General features: G+C 37.3%; 1 protein-coding gene across 3 annotated transcripts in view; it reads left to right on the top strand.

Moving 5' to 3' along the window:
• Window positions 1–8708: 8708 nt before the first annotated feature.
• CDIN1 (CDAN1 interacting nuclease 1) overlaps window positions 8709–17677 on the top strand; it is a 223145-nt gene continuing 214176 nt past the window's right edge. For all 3 annotated transcript variants that reach the window (XM_081049980.1, XM_081049981.1, XM_081049982.1), the window contains exon 1: window positions 8709–9032. In XM_081049980.1, coding sequence (XP_080906106.1) covers window positions 8932–9032 — 101 coding nt within the window. In that variant the 5' untranslated portion in view covers window positions 8709–8931. The remainder of the gene's footprint in view (window positions 9033–17677) is intronic.

Here is a 17677-nt window from a genome sequence, read left to right on the forward strand (position 1 = left end):
GTGACCAATGGCTCAATAGCTACAGCTGATGGCCAACCAGCCACAGCTGACGGCCATCCACTATCTGAGCCAGCACCTCTCCACATGAGGCCGAGAGCCTGGAAACTGCTTTCTGGGGCTCTGTCCCCACAATCACTGTGGTAGAGCTCTCATTCTATTAAATATTAAAATTATCCAACGAGTTCTTCCACCTGAGTTCTTTTGACTTCAAAGTCTAGTGTTATAAACATTAGATTAGATTGCCTTCTTGGGAGATCCTTTTTAATATGTTGCTGATAAAAGCTTGGGAAACATCTATGATGTAATAAGATGACTAGAGTATAACCACTAGTTTTCTATGTATGCTTCTGAAGATAGGGAGCTGTGTAGGTCCTCTGAGAAGCACTTGCCACAACAGGATTTGACATGCAAGAGATTTATTGGGGTAAACACCTGTGAAGAAAACAGTGGAGAGAATGAGAGGAAGTTGTAAGAGCTATCTGACTCCTGAGAAGGAGAAAGGGAAGGAAGGAAGGTAGGGATGTGTTTGAAGGGATTGTTTAGTGGCATTTCTTGTTTTTATCATATAGTTGAAATCCTGACGGTGTTTATTAGCACAGAGTGTGAATGATGATCATATTGGGGAGGAGGAGAACTCCCTCCCTCTACCCTTCTTAAGTTCTGATGACTGGGCTACTAATAAAATTGACATAAGACCAGATTAATAGGGGAAAAACTACTTTAATACATGCACTTGGAAGATCATAAATAATGATGCTCCCTGAAATGATGAACCAACCAGATTGTTATATTTTTTACACACACACACGCACACACACACACACAAAAAAAAAAAAAAAAAAAAGAAAAGAAAAGAAATCCCAATACATTTGTGAAGAACTACCAGGACAAAGACATTTAGGTTTGTGTGGTCATTACTGAGGAATCTAAATAAAGTTTGGGCCTGGGTAGTAAATTAGTAAAAGAGTAACAAAGTTTGTTTATGCAAGCTTTTTCACCCTGGATGCTTAACTCTCATAATAAGAGTGTGTCTCTCAGCCCACCCGCAGCACAAAGGCCACCTTTAACAGGAGAGATTTATTTCCTGTATTCAAGGAGACAAGGGAGGGTCAGCGTGCCCTTCTTGCACCAGCTGCTTTTCAAGTAACTTTAATTCAAAGTAATCAATACGCCATCGTGGGATATTTTGGGGTGGCCTGCCCTGGGCCTCAACAATTACATAATGAGTGGCATAATCGTATATTAATTATATATTTCATATAGATACAAAAGGAAATAATTGGGTTCTTGGACAATACAGCAACATATATGGTACATGTCGTGGGTGGCAGATAGAGAGATTTTGAAAGTTATGCCTCAGTTATCTTGTGGGTCTGATTAGAAAATATCATCCCATCTTTGAAATCCTGTGAAAATAGGCATGTAAATCAAATGTGTATAAATCATGTGTGACTGAGGAGAGCTCGCCACGTGATTTAAGGACACTGTGTTTTCACTCATATTACAAAGTAAAATAGGTTTTTAAAAAACTTTAGATTTGCAAATAATTTCAAATTTACCAAAAACTTACAAAATAAAAGTAGTACAAAAAAAACAGTGCAAAAAATGTTTGTATGTCTTTATCTGGAATCACCTACTCTTGACATTTTACTTCATTTGATTTATCATTTACTCTCTCACTGTCCTTGATTATTTGTTTTTTCTGCATCACTAAGGGTACCGTATACAGATATATTTTAAAATATAATTTATCATTTGTGTTCTAGTTTTGTAAGTTTATCCAATAATGTCCTTTATTGCACTTTTTCCCTTCCAGTACAGTTCCAGCCTATGATCAGGTATTTAGTTGTTATGTCTCTTCAGTCTCCTTTAAATTTGAACATGAAATGTTCTTTTGATAAAATAAATCTAATTCATTGAAGAATATAAACTTTAAGAGCGGGCACTTGGTCAGTCCCATATATTGCTTCTGCAAATGACCTAGAACAGTATCTCGCACATGGTAGCACTCAGCAAATATCTTTTGAATGAAGTTTTTCGTGCGTGTTCATATTTTCCTAAGAGGAGCTGGCATAATGAGTTACATTGGTCTTGGCATTTAAAGAGCATTTATATTATGTTTTTTCAAGTTCTGTCTATACAAATAGTTTGTGTTGTTTCATGAAGTTAGATTTGTGTGTGTGCGTGTGTGTGTGTGTGTGTATGTGTGTGTGTGTGTTTGTGTAGAGCTTAAGTGTTCCTCAAGTCCCACCTCTGTTACTCCCTGCCCACACCATTACCTAAATCCCTTTTCATCCCTTTACCAACTTAAACCTTTTGGTGTTGTCTGAAAGTGAAATGGAAACCGAAGCTCTTCTGACATGAGAATTGGCATGCAGTGTGACTGTCCTCCGGGTAATGCAAAACATTTGCTCGCTGCATCAAGGGCTGTAATAAATCTGAATGTTCAGATATAACTAGTAGCCATCTTAAAAAAAAAATACTGGCTTCTGTGTCAACGTGTTGACTGACAGAATTTCCACATGGTAGGAGGCTCACTGACATGATTTCAATCATAGCTCTATGAATGGAATGCCCAAGAAAGCTGTCCGTCAGTCACAGAAATCTCTGCCTTGTCCCAGAGGGTGCATTACATCATTGCCACATTGTCTGAATTGTAGCTCATTGCTGGAAATGAAGTATGGTCCAGCCTCACGCTGGCTATGCCAAGGCCCTCCTTTCAAAGACTGGCTTGTGAGAGTCCATCTCCTAACTTCAGAAACCTACTGCTCTACTCTTAATATAAAACTAGGATCAAAATTCTCAAATGCTGCTAAGAATATCTTTGGCTCATGGTGTAATATAATGTGAACAGAGCGGGACTCAAGTTGTATATACCGTTTGATGTTATCTATGAAAGAAAAAACTTTGTAGAAAAATGACTTGAAAGAATCATGCCAACATGGTTATAGTAGTAGCTGTCAGGTGATGGGACTATGGATAATTTATAGAATCTGCTCTTCTGTTGTTGACTGCAAGGAACATCTATTTCTTTGATGATCATGAGAAAAAAATTAAATATAAAAAGAAATTAAGTATAGAAATAAAGATGTATTTTTATAGTCTCACATTTAACAATGAAATCTAAAGAAACTGGGTGAAAGTCTAAGCCATTTTGTACCTCAGTTTGCCCATATGCCAAGTAGGTATAATAATGGCTGTTATACATTTTATGATGGCAATACATCAGATAACTATGTAATATACTTTTATTTTATCAAAAGTATAGAAGATTCAATAACAATAATAATAATAATAATAATAATAATAATAATCTCTATACTTATCTCAGAAGAAAGTCCTTCCCTTAACTCTCTTTCTATCAATCATGGAGGCAGAAGGGGTTATAAATCCTGACTGGCATCTTGCCTGCTCTTTTGAAAGTCTAACCCAGTGGGATGGCAAAAGAGAGTAATTTTTTAAATGAAGAGACTTAGAGCTAATCTCCATCTGACGTGTGCTTCCAACTCTAGCTTATGTTGAAAGAAGTGTTTATTAAGGGCAGACTTGATTCCTTGCCTCTCATCTCCCCCCCACCACCTCCACCAACCCTGCAAGAAGCAACCCTCTACTCCACCAGCATAGTTCCTTTAAATTCCTGAATTTATAAATGTGAGAAAGCCCTCAGAACATGATGTATTCTTGCAGAATGGTCTGTGGGACAAGAAGAGTGATTGACAACTGCAGAAATTACATCTGAGGTTTAGTCCTGTAGGAAAAGGGGATACAAATTGCCTGCAAATTATCCACAAGTCCCTGATGAGCCTGAGGAGAAAATTTAAGAGGCTTCAGTCTTTCTTCAACAAACATGTTCACGTGTCTCCCTTTGCTATAACACAAAAACACCCAAGAGAAAATGTCCCTGTAAAAACACTACTTTTGTTTCTTATCCTTGTCAAATGTTGTGATAGTAAATGTATAAATGCCAATTAATAGCCTTTATCATGTGCCAATAGTGTTTTGTGTGTAATTCAGAGCAGAAGTGGTATATGAGCTCTGACTGATGGGTTTATAATATGAAGAAGAAATTGGGTTTTATGCTATAAAAACACATGGTGTTAACTTTAGAGGGTGCGTAATGAAAAAGCCTGCGAGGATTTGCACTGCTGATCTTAATAAATATGCATCACTTGAGAAGAACTAAATACAGTAGAATAATAATAATAATGATGATGGTTGATACTTAGAACTCTAAAATGAACAGGTTATCCTTCTTTTCTAACTAGAATACATGGAAATGTACTATCCTAGACTTTGCACATACCTGGCTTACAATATTGGCTTTCTAAGGTATTAGTAAGTGCTACTCAAAATGTGATGGACAAATTAGGGCTGATCCTCAATTTTTCTTACATGTATTGATGTGATAAGTGCAGAAATTGAGAATAACCATTTAGACCTTTTCCATCAATTTAACAGAGTAATCGTATATCTGTTGAATCACGTAATATCAAATCAGGGGCTTGGATGTTATGCCTTCGCCTTTTAAAATTTCATTTTTGAGTAATTCACTTTTTATCTTATTTTACAAAAATGTTTGTCCATGACAACTTGGGGGAAAACTGGGCCCTCAACACAGATAGTTTGAGAAACCCTAAAATATTGTGACATACTTGATGAGATAAATATAAATCACCTTTCTAAGCCTTAGATTTCTCATCTAATGGATTTAACGAGAGCACTTACCTCTTGATACTGGATCTGAGAATTAAGGGGAGATAGATATATTTAAGGTGCTTAACATGGAGCCTGCCCTTGGTAAGTACCCCCCATGATATTGACTCTTAGTATTATTGACTAACAAAGACTGGAGGAGATGCCATTCTGAATTATGTGCATGCGGGACACAGTTTTTATTTGTAACAGGCCTTTGGTGTACACTCCCATCAGCAAGTAACCTCCCTCTGGAGTCAGGCCACCTGGTTTGACAGGCTAGGTGTTCATTCACCATGGACTTGCATGAAGCGAGCACATTTGGCTTTTGGTCTTCCCTGACTGTTTAGTGTAATTGCTCCACTATCATTGTGTGGAATGTCCCGTATGTTTCCTTTTGTTCTCCTTAAGTCATTAATTTGAGCAATTGCTGCAAGCCTCAACAAGTGAATAATTCTGCTCTCTATTGTTCACTAAGCACTTGTATAATTTTGGGACCAGGATAAAATGACTTGTCACTCATGGATGGCAAGTATGGAGATGTAAACTTCGGTTTCAAAGATGCATCACTTTCAGTGGTGCTTCATAAGGCAAAGAGAAAAACATGCAATCTCTTCCAGTCAAAGAGGCCAAACAATTTTTTCAAAAGTGTGTTTTGGCTAAATGTCAAAATCTAAGGTTGAATGTCTCTTCAACAGTCATAGGTGGTGGCCAAGAAAGTAGCTGGTTATTTCAGAGCATAAGAGCTTAACTGAGGACAATTAAACCAAAGAGTTTTTTCTTTTTGAATTATAGTATACCGCAATGAGGCTTTATTGTCAAACTAACTTTCATCCAGACCATGGTTGTGCATCTTAACTGGATCCATCAGGCAAGTCCTTTCCTCCCTTTGACTCTCAGTTTCCTAATCTATAAATCAGGGGCTAGTGAGATAATGTTTAGGTGTAATAGGTGCTTAAGTAATATTAAGTCCCTTGTTCTTTATTCAGTTAGTAAACTTTATTTTCTTTAAAATAATCAATAAATTGACTTTAACAAGATGCCATGAATAGAATCAGACTTTAAAATATAATAAAAATAATAGCTCACTATTTTTAAAAACACACATTGGATTTGGCTGATTCAGTGAACAACAGACTGTTTAAAACTGTGGCTCTTTCCAAGGTCAGGCATCTTCAGCTCCTTTTCACTCTGCCTGGAACTCTCTGCTCAGCCAGAATAACTTTCCCATGCGCGTGACTTGGCTCATTCTTATTTTTAGTTCTTTGTGTTTAGCACTCTTCTTGAAATGACCTTCTGACGCCTCTCTGCCAAACCACACACTCCTGTAAAACTCTGTATCATTCACGTCGTCCAGGAATTGGCAGAAAGAAACCTGGTCAAGTGATTCACTCCAGCCCATCTTTCAGTGCTGTAGGATATTCTAGGGAGCTGCACTAGTCCCCACTTTGACACGTTTTCTTGCTATGATTTCTTATACTATTTTCGTATTTGTAGATTCTTTCTCTCTATCAGAACTATAAAGTTCCATGTCTTGGGGTTACACTGAGTACATTTAGGATCAGAGAAGCTGTCACTTGTTCAAGGACACACAGTTTATGGCTGATTTTAAACAGGTAGCCAGTTCTTTGGGTTTTCAGTTTGGTATTGTTTTCATTTCATGACCCAACTTCACTCAGTGGGGAAATGGTTGGTAGTACAGACTGACTGACTGAGAAACAGTGGGGGAACTTCAGGCATGGACAGACAGCTCTTGAAGGAGTAATAGCAGATGAAGGACATGGAGTGTGATGCAAGAGATGGGGCAGGATCGAGGAGGGCAAAGGAGGCAGGAAGGGTGCCTCAAATGAACAATTGGCTTACTCGTAGCATTTCATATGAAAAGAAAATTTAAAAAATACTTAAACAACAACAACAACAACAACAACAACACATTTCGGCTTTGTTTCTATTTTGTGCTTAAAAACAACACTGTCACTGCCAACAAAAACAACACCATAACTGTGCTTTTCCCCTGGCACTAACTCTAAACAATCTACTGGACTTGGGTCAAAATTGCAAACTGCCAGCACGTTAAAAATAAAAACAGAAAAACAAACTTGTCCTTTTGCTTAAGGGTTGTGAGGGTGAATGCAGGACAAGTGCCAGAGAGAAGAGTTACTATAAAAAATAACTAGTGCAAACATCCTTGAACTGATGTTTTCTATAAAAATCTGTTGGCTGTGAATTGGAAAGAGTGAAGTGGGAGGGATAAAGGAATGGGGGATCAAGTGGTGTCTGCTTATCGTCAGCTAGCTTTCATGTAAAAGTCATGGCAGGGTCAGCAACAAACTAGCCAGGTGGCAACTCCAGGCCATGCTGCCATAAATAAATAGTTATGTACTAATGTCACACAACCAGAGCTCGATGCAAAGCATATGGCAAGAAAACATTCTAATGTAAATATTCAGAAAAAAAAAAAAAACCATGGTTTCTGAATTTAGGATCCACTGTTGTTACTGGACTTTGAGACGCCTAGGAAAATAAAGTGGTGGAGCTTTATAAAAACCTGGACTAAAAGATCCTTTGAAATGTAGATTATTTCCTTTAAAAAAAAATCCTTAACCTTTGGCCTAAGAGAGTGTGACTATTTGGTGTAGTAATTAAGCATTACCGAGAGTTGGCAAGAGCACAGACTCTGGAACCAAATTTCAGCGGTTTAAACTTTATGCCTGTTGCTTACTTGTTCTCATGACCTCTGGGAAGTTACTTAACCTTTTCATGCCTCAGTATATTCCCCTGTACAAAGGGAGGAGGAAGGTGATAATGGCAATAGTACCTGCCTCACAGGAAGTTATAAGGATTAAGTGAGTCAAAGTGTAGGGAGCCTATAAAACAATAGCTGGTAAATGCCATGTCCATGTGCCTATCATTATCAAGCAGTCTTACACAGGCTATTTATCTTACATAGGTTATCTACTGGACACTATGCTGAGGAATCCTTGTATTATCCTATTTAATCTTAACAACTACCTCATGAATTAAAAATCAATTTTACAGACAAAGGAACTGAGGCTTAGATGGATTAAGAAATTTATCCAAGGAGGCATATCTAAGCTAAACTTCCAAAACAGGCATTATTTCAGATTAAAAAAAAAAAAATCAACCACTTGCACATTCTTTAACATCTACACACTTTTCCTTTCATTTGCATAAAATGTTAAAATTTGAAAAGAAATGCAACGCATGGCCTTCTAAGAACAAAATAGATTTTTTTAAAAGGGGATTAAAGAGCTGACGTCAAAAAACTTTGCCTCAGGAGATCTGAGATCCGCTCACAGCCCCAGGGAAAACAGATGGATTCGTTCATTAACTAATACCTCCAAACATTTATGGAGCGCCTACTATTTTCTGAGAGCTCGGGATGCAAAGACGAATAAAAGATTTCAGTCCTTGTGCACCTAACTGAGGGTAGGGGGAGTGATATTCTTTACTTCGATTTGTTTGATGATGTCGGATTTGTTTTCTAGTTTGTTTCCCAACGTGGACAAAACTGCCTTTCACGAAAGCTGCAAAGGTGGTCGGTTTCCCAACCAGCCTGGGCTGCGTCTCCAGCGATGCCGGGGTTTTGCCGCTCGGCGGCTGCTCGCACAGCGCGGACAGACTTCAGAGAACGTACACTTTCGGTGTCGGTCGGTCTCCCATTGGAGCTGCACGAAAACCGGCGCGTTCGGAAGCGTATTCAAATCGCGCGCCCTGGCAGTGGCTTTCCGGGGTTCAAGCTTAAGGACCGCGGGACACCAGTGTGCCCTGACGCCGGGTCCGAGTCCCAGGACTCCACGGCTTCTGCCAACTGGGAGGTTACGAACCTCTCGAGCACCCCAGGTTGATCCCAGGTGAGAGGTGCCACGATACCTGCCCGCTGAGACTTAGGCACCACCTCTGCTCGCGGCCGCTACTTCCTGGTTGGTTTGCCCTTAACTGACATGGCGGCTGGTTGCCTTCGGCCGAGCCCACTGCGGCTGCTCAGAAATCCCAGGCCGGGCAATCGGGTCCACAGCCCTCCCAGCGCCTCCGCGGAGCTGCCGGGTGAAACCCGCGCTGTGCAACTACGGGTGAAGGGCAATAGGGGCAAACCAAGGAAGTCGAGGACCCAACGCCGTGCTGCTGTGTGCCCATCCCTCATCTCCCAGCTCCAAGGCTGCTCGAGCCCAGGGTATTTTTTACTTGTCCTTGCCACCTCCCAGACTCTGGCCCAACATGATACTGACTAAAGCCCAGTACGACGAGATAGCCCAGTGCCTAGTGTCTGTGCCTCCCACCAGGCAGAGCCTGAGGAAGCTGAAGCAGAGGTTCCCCAGGTAAGTACCCATCTCTCCCCTCTCACAGCCGTTTGCCTGCAGCAACGGTGCCTGGCAGCCAAGCCAGCACTTAGGAACCACGTGTCACACATGTCAGGTGCTAGGAGATCAAGGATGGGGAAGGAGGTTTCTTTTACCTACCTTCTTCGGGAGACTAAATGGATGAATCCCAGGCAGCCGCCCAAGGTCTTGCAATTAAAATCAAGTTAATTTGAAAACTTGGTATGTGCTAGTAGGTGATGGGTGCACATAGTAGGTGCTCCATAAATGTCTAGTGGTTAATTGACAGATACCAGGAATGAATGATAGGTGTCAGGGTCCTCTCAACGTGGAAATTCAAATTGTGGATTCAAAAGGAGGAAATGGAGGACCGTTTTCAATTGGCCCCTGGAAACAAAGTAGGGAGCACAGGCCTAAAGGGGTGTCCTGTTCTACTCTGGCTCTCTAGTGCAATTAAGTCACCTCCCGTGTTCCCAAGCCAGTCAGAGACTGGTACCCTGGGGATTCCAATTTGGGATCAGGATTGGCCATTTGAACAACTATATGTATACACATTCGGGTGTATTTCATACTGCCTCCCCAAACATGCCTTTTTTCAATGCTTTTAGGGTCATCCAATTTTTTAATAAAGGTCTTTAGGAACTGTATACTATAGATTACCTCATTTAAGGATGTGCAAACTGAAGCCCAGACATTACACAATGAACCAGTCAAGGACAAAAAGGTTATTGTGTTTATAACATGTTAAAAGATTAGAATGTTTGTTTATTCTTCTTCTATTTCAAAATCAAATTTAAACTTGTACATTTTGTTTTGTGGCCCTGAACATGGTTAGCTTCTAATGGAGAACTTCCCTGTTTTTGATGTGTAACCTTTGAACAGACATCTCCATAGAAGTATTTTCTTGAGAAGAGAGATTATTGGGTAATTGGTATTAATAAAGTACAAACTGAAGTATAAATTGAAGGTCTTTTATGATCTTGGTTTTTTTTGAAGGACTTAGTTTTCCTAATCTGAAAAATGAAGGGATCTCTCTCTAGTAACATCTAGATTTAATTCAAGGCAATCTTTATTCCGTTAGAGTCTTAAGATTTGTATCAGACTTGCCTATCCCAGAACAAAATCAACAAATTGGAATTTAATTTTCTGTCTTTAAATCTTGCCAACTCTGCCAATGAGCAGTGAAATAGGTGAAGGCTGGTCAGCTAAGGTAGGTAGATTTTTCTGGCCAGTTTTAAATGAGCGCATGTATTTTAGGTATTCTGCTCTCATTATGTATTTATATTACCACTGTAGTTTTGCTTTTCTTTCTTTTCCTCTCCTTCTTTCTCTCCTTCTTTCTTTTCCATAGCAAATAACTTGTCCTCTCCATAGAGGTAACCTCCCTGTGCTCTTATGAAGGACTTATGAAGGACTTTCTTCGTTTGGGGCACCATGCTGTCTTGCTTCTTTTCATATGCCCCTTTTTTTTTTCTTATTCATGATATGCCCAACTACTTTTCATTTCTCCAAAATAACACTCAGGAAATAACAAATTCTTCCTATACGGGAAACTATTTAAGAGGTTGCGCTACTATTAGATTGGTGCAAAAGTAATTGCAGTTTAAAAGGTTAAAAATAATTGCAAAAACCGCAATTACTTTTGCATCAATCTAATACTCTACAAAAGAAGAAATCGAAGAGCCATTTAGCAGCATGGATGGGAAATCTATAAAGAGTGTGATTTTGGAGTTGACTTCACAGTTTTCACTATAGTACTGTTTTACTTGAGATGGTCACTATAAAGAACTTGAACAACCTTTAGATTGGATGGTTCATTTTATCAGAGAGTTGGCAGGCTACAGATCTCAGAGATAATTTCTGATGGTTCAAAGAGGTTAAGTGACTTGTCAAAAAATCCCAGATATTCAATGGCTAAAGAGTGTCTGGAATACAGGTTTCATAATTTTCAATTCAGAGTTCTATGCTAAACTACCTTGCTTAGTTTTAATAATAATAACAGCAGCAATTACTTTTTGGTGGCATTCATATTCATTGAGGTCTAAAAAATAAATCATGGTGGCTGGTTAGCTCAGTTGATCAGTTGGTTAAAGCATGGTGCTGCTGGCATCAAAGTTGCCAGTTCGATCCCCACGTGGGCCACTGTGAGCTGTGCCCTCCTAAAAAAAAAAAAGATTAAAAAAAATCAAAGTACTGAAATGTTTTAAAAAGTTGCTAAAAAATTTAATTTTCCTGATTTTAAAAGTAGTTCATGCTCAGTAGAGAAAATAAAAATTATTTGTAATCTTATAGTCCCCCAAATTTCTGTTAACTGTTTATATACTTCCTTCTAGTCTTTTTTTTTTCCAGTGCAATACTGTTTCTGCCAGTCTGCATTGTAGATCTTGCTGTTCACACTTAGCAAATTGTGAGCATTCCTCATCTTCAAAAATTCTTCACAATTTGTTTCAAGTAACCAATAATAGCACATTCTGGATGTACCATCCATTTCTTATTGTTGGACATCAAGAGTTTTGTTTTTCTAATTTTCTGATACTATTTTTATTACATATATTATGCCAAGTCTGCTTATTTTCTTAGTTTAGATTCCTAAAAGGTGGGAATGACCATATCAGCAGTTTTCAGACTTTCAGTCTCCAGTTCTGAGGACCCCAAAGAACTTTTGTTTATGAGTTTACACGCTAAAAAAGTTCTGAGGACCCCAAAGAACTTTTGTTTATATGAGTTATATCTGTTGATATCTACCAAAATATAAATTAAAACTGAAAAAAATTTAATTTAGTTATTAATTTATTTTAAAATAACAATAATAAACCCATTGCTTATTAATGTTTTTGTTAACCTGTGGTGTATAACATAACATGATTAATAACCATCATTTCATAAAAGTAGTGAGAAATACCCTCGCTTTACGCATTTGCAAATTTTTTAAATGCCTGCCTTAATATAATAGAAGGAAGACATATCAGCTTGTGCATTCAACTTGTGTTTTGATTAAAGAATATGAAGAAAATCTGGCCTCTGACAAATAAATAGTTGGAAAGGGAAGAGTAATTTTTAATAGGCTTTTCACATAATTGTGTATATTTTGTTACTACATGAAACCCAACAAGTGGTCTTTTCTGAATGGTTAATTGCTATATGGAATGTGAAACCATATCATGGACCTTTTCACTCTATTATATTATAATCCACTGGCCTGTCTTGAAGTGTGAGCAGATCTTTTACCTATATGTGATTTTATCATCACGCACTTTTACAAAATGTTGGTTGTAAGTTATGCAAATCTTCTAAATGTTGTCACCTTTCATTTTATTGTATAAAAAAAAATCACATTTGTTAATATCCCCACTGATCTCATCAGAAAAGTCTGGAAGATTTGAAGCTGTCAAACTTGAGGTGGTGGATACAGAGTTTTCCAATATTTGAATTTTCCCTTGAAAGCTCAAATTTTATCATTGGCAACAAATACTATCACTTGTTTTCCTTAAAGTGACAGACTCCTGTTGTTTATTTTTGAGAAAATGTCTGCCAGATACCCAAATCTGAATAATCATACTTTGTTCGTTGTTCATTCAAATAAAAATGGTGTTTTCATGAAAAAAGTGGCTAGGTCAGCTCTCAATCATACAAGTGCTTTTCCTTGAGACAGCCATAAGACTTCTATATACAGTAGATGTATTTTGTGTTTACTTATTTCGTCATAGAGAACGTTAAAAGGATGTGTATTCAAGGATTGATATTTAATAAAATTAATAGTTGAATCTTAAGATATTCTTAAGTGAAACTGGCTTTTTATTCCCTGCAAGTATGGGGCCGTAAAGAATGCAATGACTCCTAAGACAATTGTGTCTGGCCTTGATTTGTGCTCAGGAGCTGGCAACTTTACCCGCCATTGTTTCTGCACCATCAGTGCAAATGTCACATACGGGAAAAGGCAATTCATATCTTACTATTTCTATAAAGATAATTTTGACCTTTTAGACCCCTGAGAGGGTCTTAGGGACTCCAAGAGTCGGTTGACCACACTTTGACAACCACTAGCTATTTCAAATCAAAGGATGTTTATGTTTTGAATGATTTTGATGTGTATTGAGAATTACTGTCAAAAAGATTGTACTAATCCTATTACCAACAGAGCATGGGAATATCTGTCTCTGCAACTTTTGCCAGCATTAAAGAGAATCATCATTTAATCTTTAATATGATGGATCAAGAATGACATCTTGTAATTCGCATTTTTTGATTATAATATATTGTATGTTTTCTCAAATGTTTATTGACCATTTAGTTTTCTTCTTTTTAAATTACCTGCCTGGTGTCCTTTGCCTAATTTTCTACTGGAGTGTTTAGTGTTATTATTTATTGATTTGTTATTGTTTATTGATCTACATATGTTAAGGATGTTGCACCTTTATAGGTCATATTTTTGCAGATATTTCCCCAGTTGTTTGCTTTTCACATTGTTTTATTTTTGAAATGCTTAACTTTATAAATTTATGGGTATTTGCCTTTTTTGCTTTTATGCTGAAGAAGCCCTTTCTTATCCTAAGATGTGAAAAACAAATCTTTCACTTAAATTTTGTTCTAGGTGCTTTATGGCTTTGTTTCTTATTTTTTAAGCTTTCTAGCTGAAATTTATTTTAGTGCAAGATAAAGATGTAGCTCAATTTTCTCCCCGAGCTTAATTTTTATTTTTCACTGTGGCTTCCGCCTGCTTGCCTTATTCCTCCATGGATTCTTTGTTTTCACTAAAATTACAAATTTGTTTCTTTCAAGTTTTATTGCATTGAACCTGGGCAATCCCCTTAGCCACTCTGGTCTCAGAATTCTCCAATTTAAAATAAAGGACTTTGTGATTTCTGATGTTTTACAACTCCTACATTCACCCTCATTCTATTTTCTGTTCTGTAGTTTTTCAGTAATGGGCCTTTGGCCACAAAATCATAGTACATTCTGTATTTAAGTACTTGGCGAGGACACATTCATTGATTTGCATCTCCCAGCTTATTTCCAGAACATTCTTGTTCAGGTAGAAGCCTCCAGTCCAATCTGCTGTTACTTATCAGGATATATTTTAACATTACATTTTCCTGGCCAAACACTACATATTACATATGTATTTGATTTTATACAAACACACACACACACACACACACACACACGTGCACTCACACACACACGTGCACTCACACACGGTTCATATGAGGCTGTTCCTGGAGAACTCTCAAAAGGAGTAGTAGTTAAAAATTCGTTTGACTGGGCTATCTGTGATTAAACCAATATATGTGGTTCATTTTCTTGAGATCTACACCTACCTCTCTACCTCTCCCCCCTCCACCCCAATAATATATATCTTATTTTGAAATAATTTTAAACTCACATAAAAGTTGCAGAAATATTACAAGAATTTGCATATACCCTTCACCCTTCTTGCCATATTGTTAACATCTTACATAACCATAGTTTAATTGTCAAAATAAGGATATTAGCTTTTATACAATACAGTTAATTAATCCACAGACTTTTTTTGAACATTGCTGGTCCCCCCCCACCCCCCCTAATATCTTTGTTCTGTCCCAGGATCCAATGTCCTATTTTTATTCCAGGATCACATATTAGATTTAATTGTAATGTCTTCTTAGTCACCTCTAATCTGTGACTGTTCCTTACTGTTATTTTATGATTTTGACACTTTTGAAGAGTACTGGTCAGTTATTTTGTAGAATATCCCTAAATTTGTGTTTGATGTTCTCTCATGATTAGATTGAGGGTAAACATTTTTAGCAAGAATACCCCAGAAGTGATAGATATTGTGCTCTTCTCAGTGCATCGTATCGGGGATGTATGACTGCATGTGTCTTATTGGTGAAGTTAACCTTAATTACTTGGTTAAGGTGTGGTGTCTCCCAAGTTTCTCCATTATAAAGTTAGTATTGTTTCCTTTACAATAATTATTTTGGGGGGATATCCTTTGGGATTATGCAAATATCCTGTTTCTCACTCACGTTTTCACCCACTGATTTTAATATCCATCAGTAGTTCTTGCATGAAATAGTTATTACTGGTATTTCCCTAATGGTGACTTTCTGTTTTTCTCACTGGAATACTTTTCAACTAATACTGTCCACTACCACCATTTTGTATGAAACAATCCATCCTACAGTCAGCCCAGGATTTTTCACTGGTATTTGCAGTTTAGCCACCTCTTATAGCATTTGGTCTATAATAATTCACTGTGTGCTCACTATGTTTGTGGCACTATTTGGGTATTTTTTAGAAAACAGAAAAATGCAGTGATTAATTTTGGATAATTTGTAGTCTGAGGGAAGAGTTTAAGACACATTTGATAGCTACAAATTATTAGAAGCATAGAATGTAGAAACCAAAGAATTTTTGAACAGTTAGTTCAGATATGGTTAGTTAAGTGGGATTCTTAGAGAGATACACCTTTGTTAGACATTCTTTTGTTGGTAAACAAAAGCCCTTTGGCACAAGTTTGATTTTTTTCTTGAGTTCCCTTGCCATACATTAGTCATTCGGTTGCTATTTACGCCTGTACTAATGAGTCATAAATCAAACTCTTGATACAATAAATAGCAAAATAAGTGTCTTTCCTCTGTTTCTGTATGTTTTCCCTTAGGAATCCTGGCTCAGGCTTTACTAATGGTGACTTCTGCATTTCTAAGCACTGTTTTCTGTCTTGACCCACAAATATGCACTGGTTCCCACTCTCGGATTAAAACACAGACAACCACTCACTCACATGAGGCTATTTCTAGAGAAATCTCTAAAGGAGTAGTTAAAAACTCATTTGGCTGGGCTCTATGTGCTTATACCAATATATGTGGTTCATTTTCTTGAGACCTGCATCTACCTCTACTTGAGAACTAGAGTTAAGCCTGGCTCTACTGTGTATTTGTCAGTGCTGAACTTGGTGGTTCTTGGTAAATGACCTATGGGTCCAGTCTAGTTCAGAGTACAGTAGCTAAGGGACTTGCTTGGAAAAAGCACAATGATTTCACTTAACTTTTACATTTACTTAGGGTGTCTGAGTTTAATTTGGTGCTGCCATTGGTTCCAATGGTGCATTTTAATCTGTGCACTTTTCCCAGAGGGTGTTTTTATATTCCATTGTTTTTGCTTCCTGTAACAGTTTGTTCTTGTTTAATGACTTGGCTCTGCCTCGTTTTATCCTAATCACAGTTGTCTCATCTGTGAAGGAGGAGTGAAGCTCCATAGCTAGGAAGCAGGAAGCAGCAGGATTCAAACCCAGTTAGAGTCTGGCTCCAGACTCCCACTCTCACTTTCACTCTGTTGTGTCTTGCTGTTCAGTTCCTTAAGGCTGTGGTGAGGATTAAGTGAAATAAGGCATGTAAAACATGTAACATAGTGTAGGGGTCCTGGTAAGTAAGCATTTAACACGTGATAAATACGATGATGATTAGCATTTAGCATATGACTTATAGTAGAAGAAATGTCTGAGGAGTAACTTTTTGAAACATATGAAGCAAAATCTTGCATTGAAATAAAGACTCATAGACTTGCAGTAAATAAACGTTTGTGTGAGTCCATTGCCATGGTTATGAACACATAGATTTGATCATCAGTTGAATATCGAAGCTCACCTTAAATCTCTTATAATTATATATAGTGCCTGTTTATAAAACTTTTCAATCTAGATTCACTGATTTTTAAGAATCGCGGTAGCACATTGCAGTGTAGAGTTAATACTGTAGGGTTTGGTTTATTTAACTTGGAAGATGATTCCTATCAGCTTTGTTCTCTGAATTGAATTGAGAATTGGTTCTCAATTTGTGGTCAATTTTCTATACTTATGATAATGTTGTGGTGGACCTGAGTCCAGAATAATGAGGCAGAATAACTTGTAAAGGGAGAAAACGCCAGTCTTTTATTGAACTGGAAATTCTTTTGCTGGTTTTGCTAAAGGAATATAATTAGTTTACATGAACTTCAAAAATAATATTCACATACTCAGGAAATATATCTTAGGAGTATTTCTGTATTTTTTATTAGTGCAAATTGGAAATCAGTCTAAAAGAAATCAGTCTAAAATGTCTAAGCAAGGAATACGGTATTTCATGTATTTCCTTTATTGATCTTTTAAAATACGACTTTTTTAATTACATAAAATTTCAGGTTTCTATTTGGTTGCCGCATTGTCGCCTAGCTTTACAGACTCTTCTGGAAAGTTATTTTGTTATGTGGCACCTTTACTTTATAAAAGAACTCCTTAGCTTTTATCGGATATTTGTGCTCCTTTGGATTGGCATGAGATGAGCTTGAATGATAATGTTATCCTGAGAAGAACCCACATGCTGTCTTTATTTTTTATTAGCTAGAGGGGGAAATTTTCATGTTATAAGATTATTGACTTCATTTTTAAGTCTATATTTAGGCATTCGACTTTAGTCTACTAAGTAATAACCCATTCCAGAATGTTTGCTGGTACAATAAAGTGAAATTATATATTTCCCTAGGAGAAAAATGTTCAATAGATGTATAGAGTAATAATATTTTATTATTTGACTTTCAACAAATGTTGACTGAATTCACTATTATGTTTTTATTACACATTTTGTGCAATTTAGCCATTATAGTTGAATTTTCCTTAAAAACAAAAC

This window comes from Rhinolophus hipposideros (assembly GCF_964194185.1).
Source record: "Rhinolophus hipposideros genome assembly, chromosome: 5".
Lineage (NCBI taxonomy): Eukaryota > Metazoa > Chordata > Mammalia > Chiroptera > Rhinolophidae > Rhinolophus > Rhinolophus hipposideros.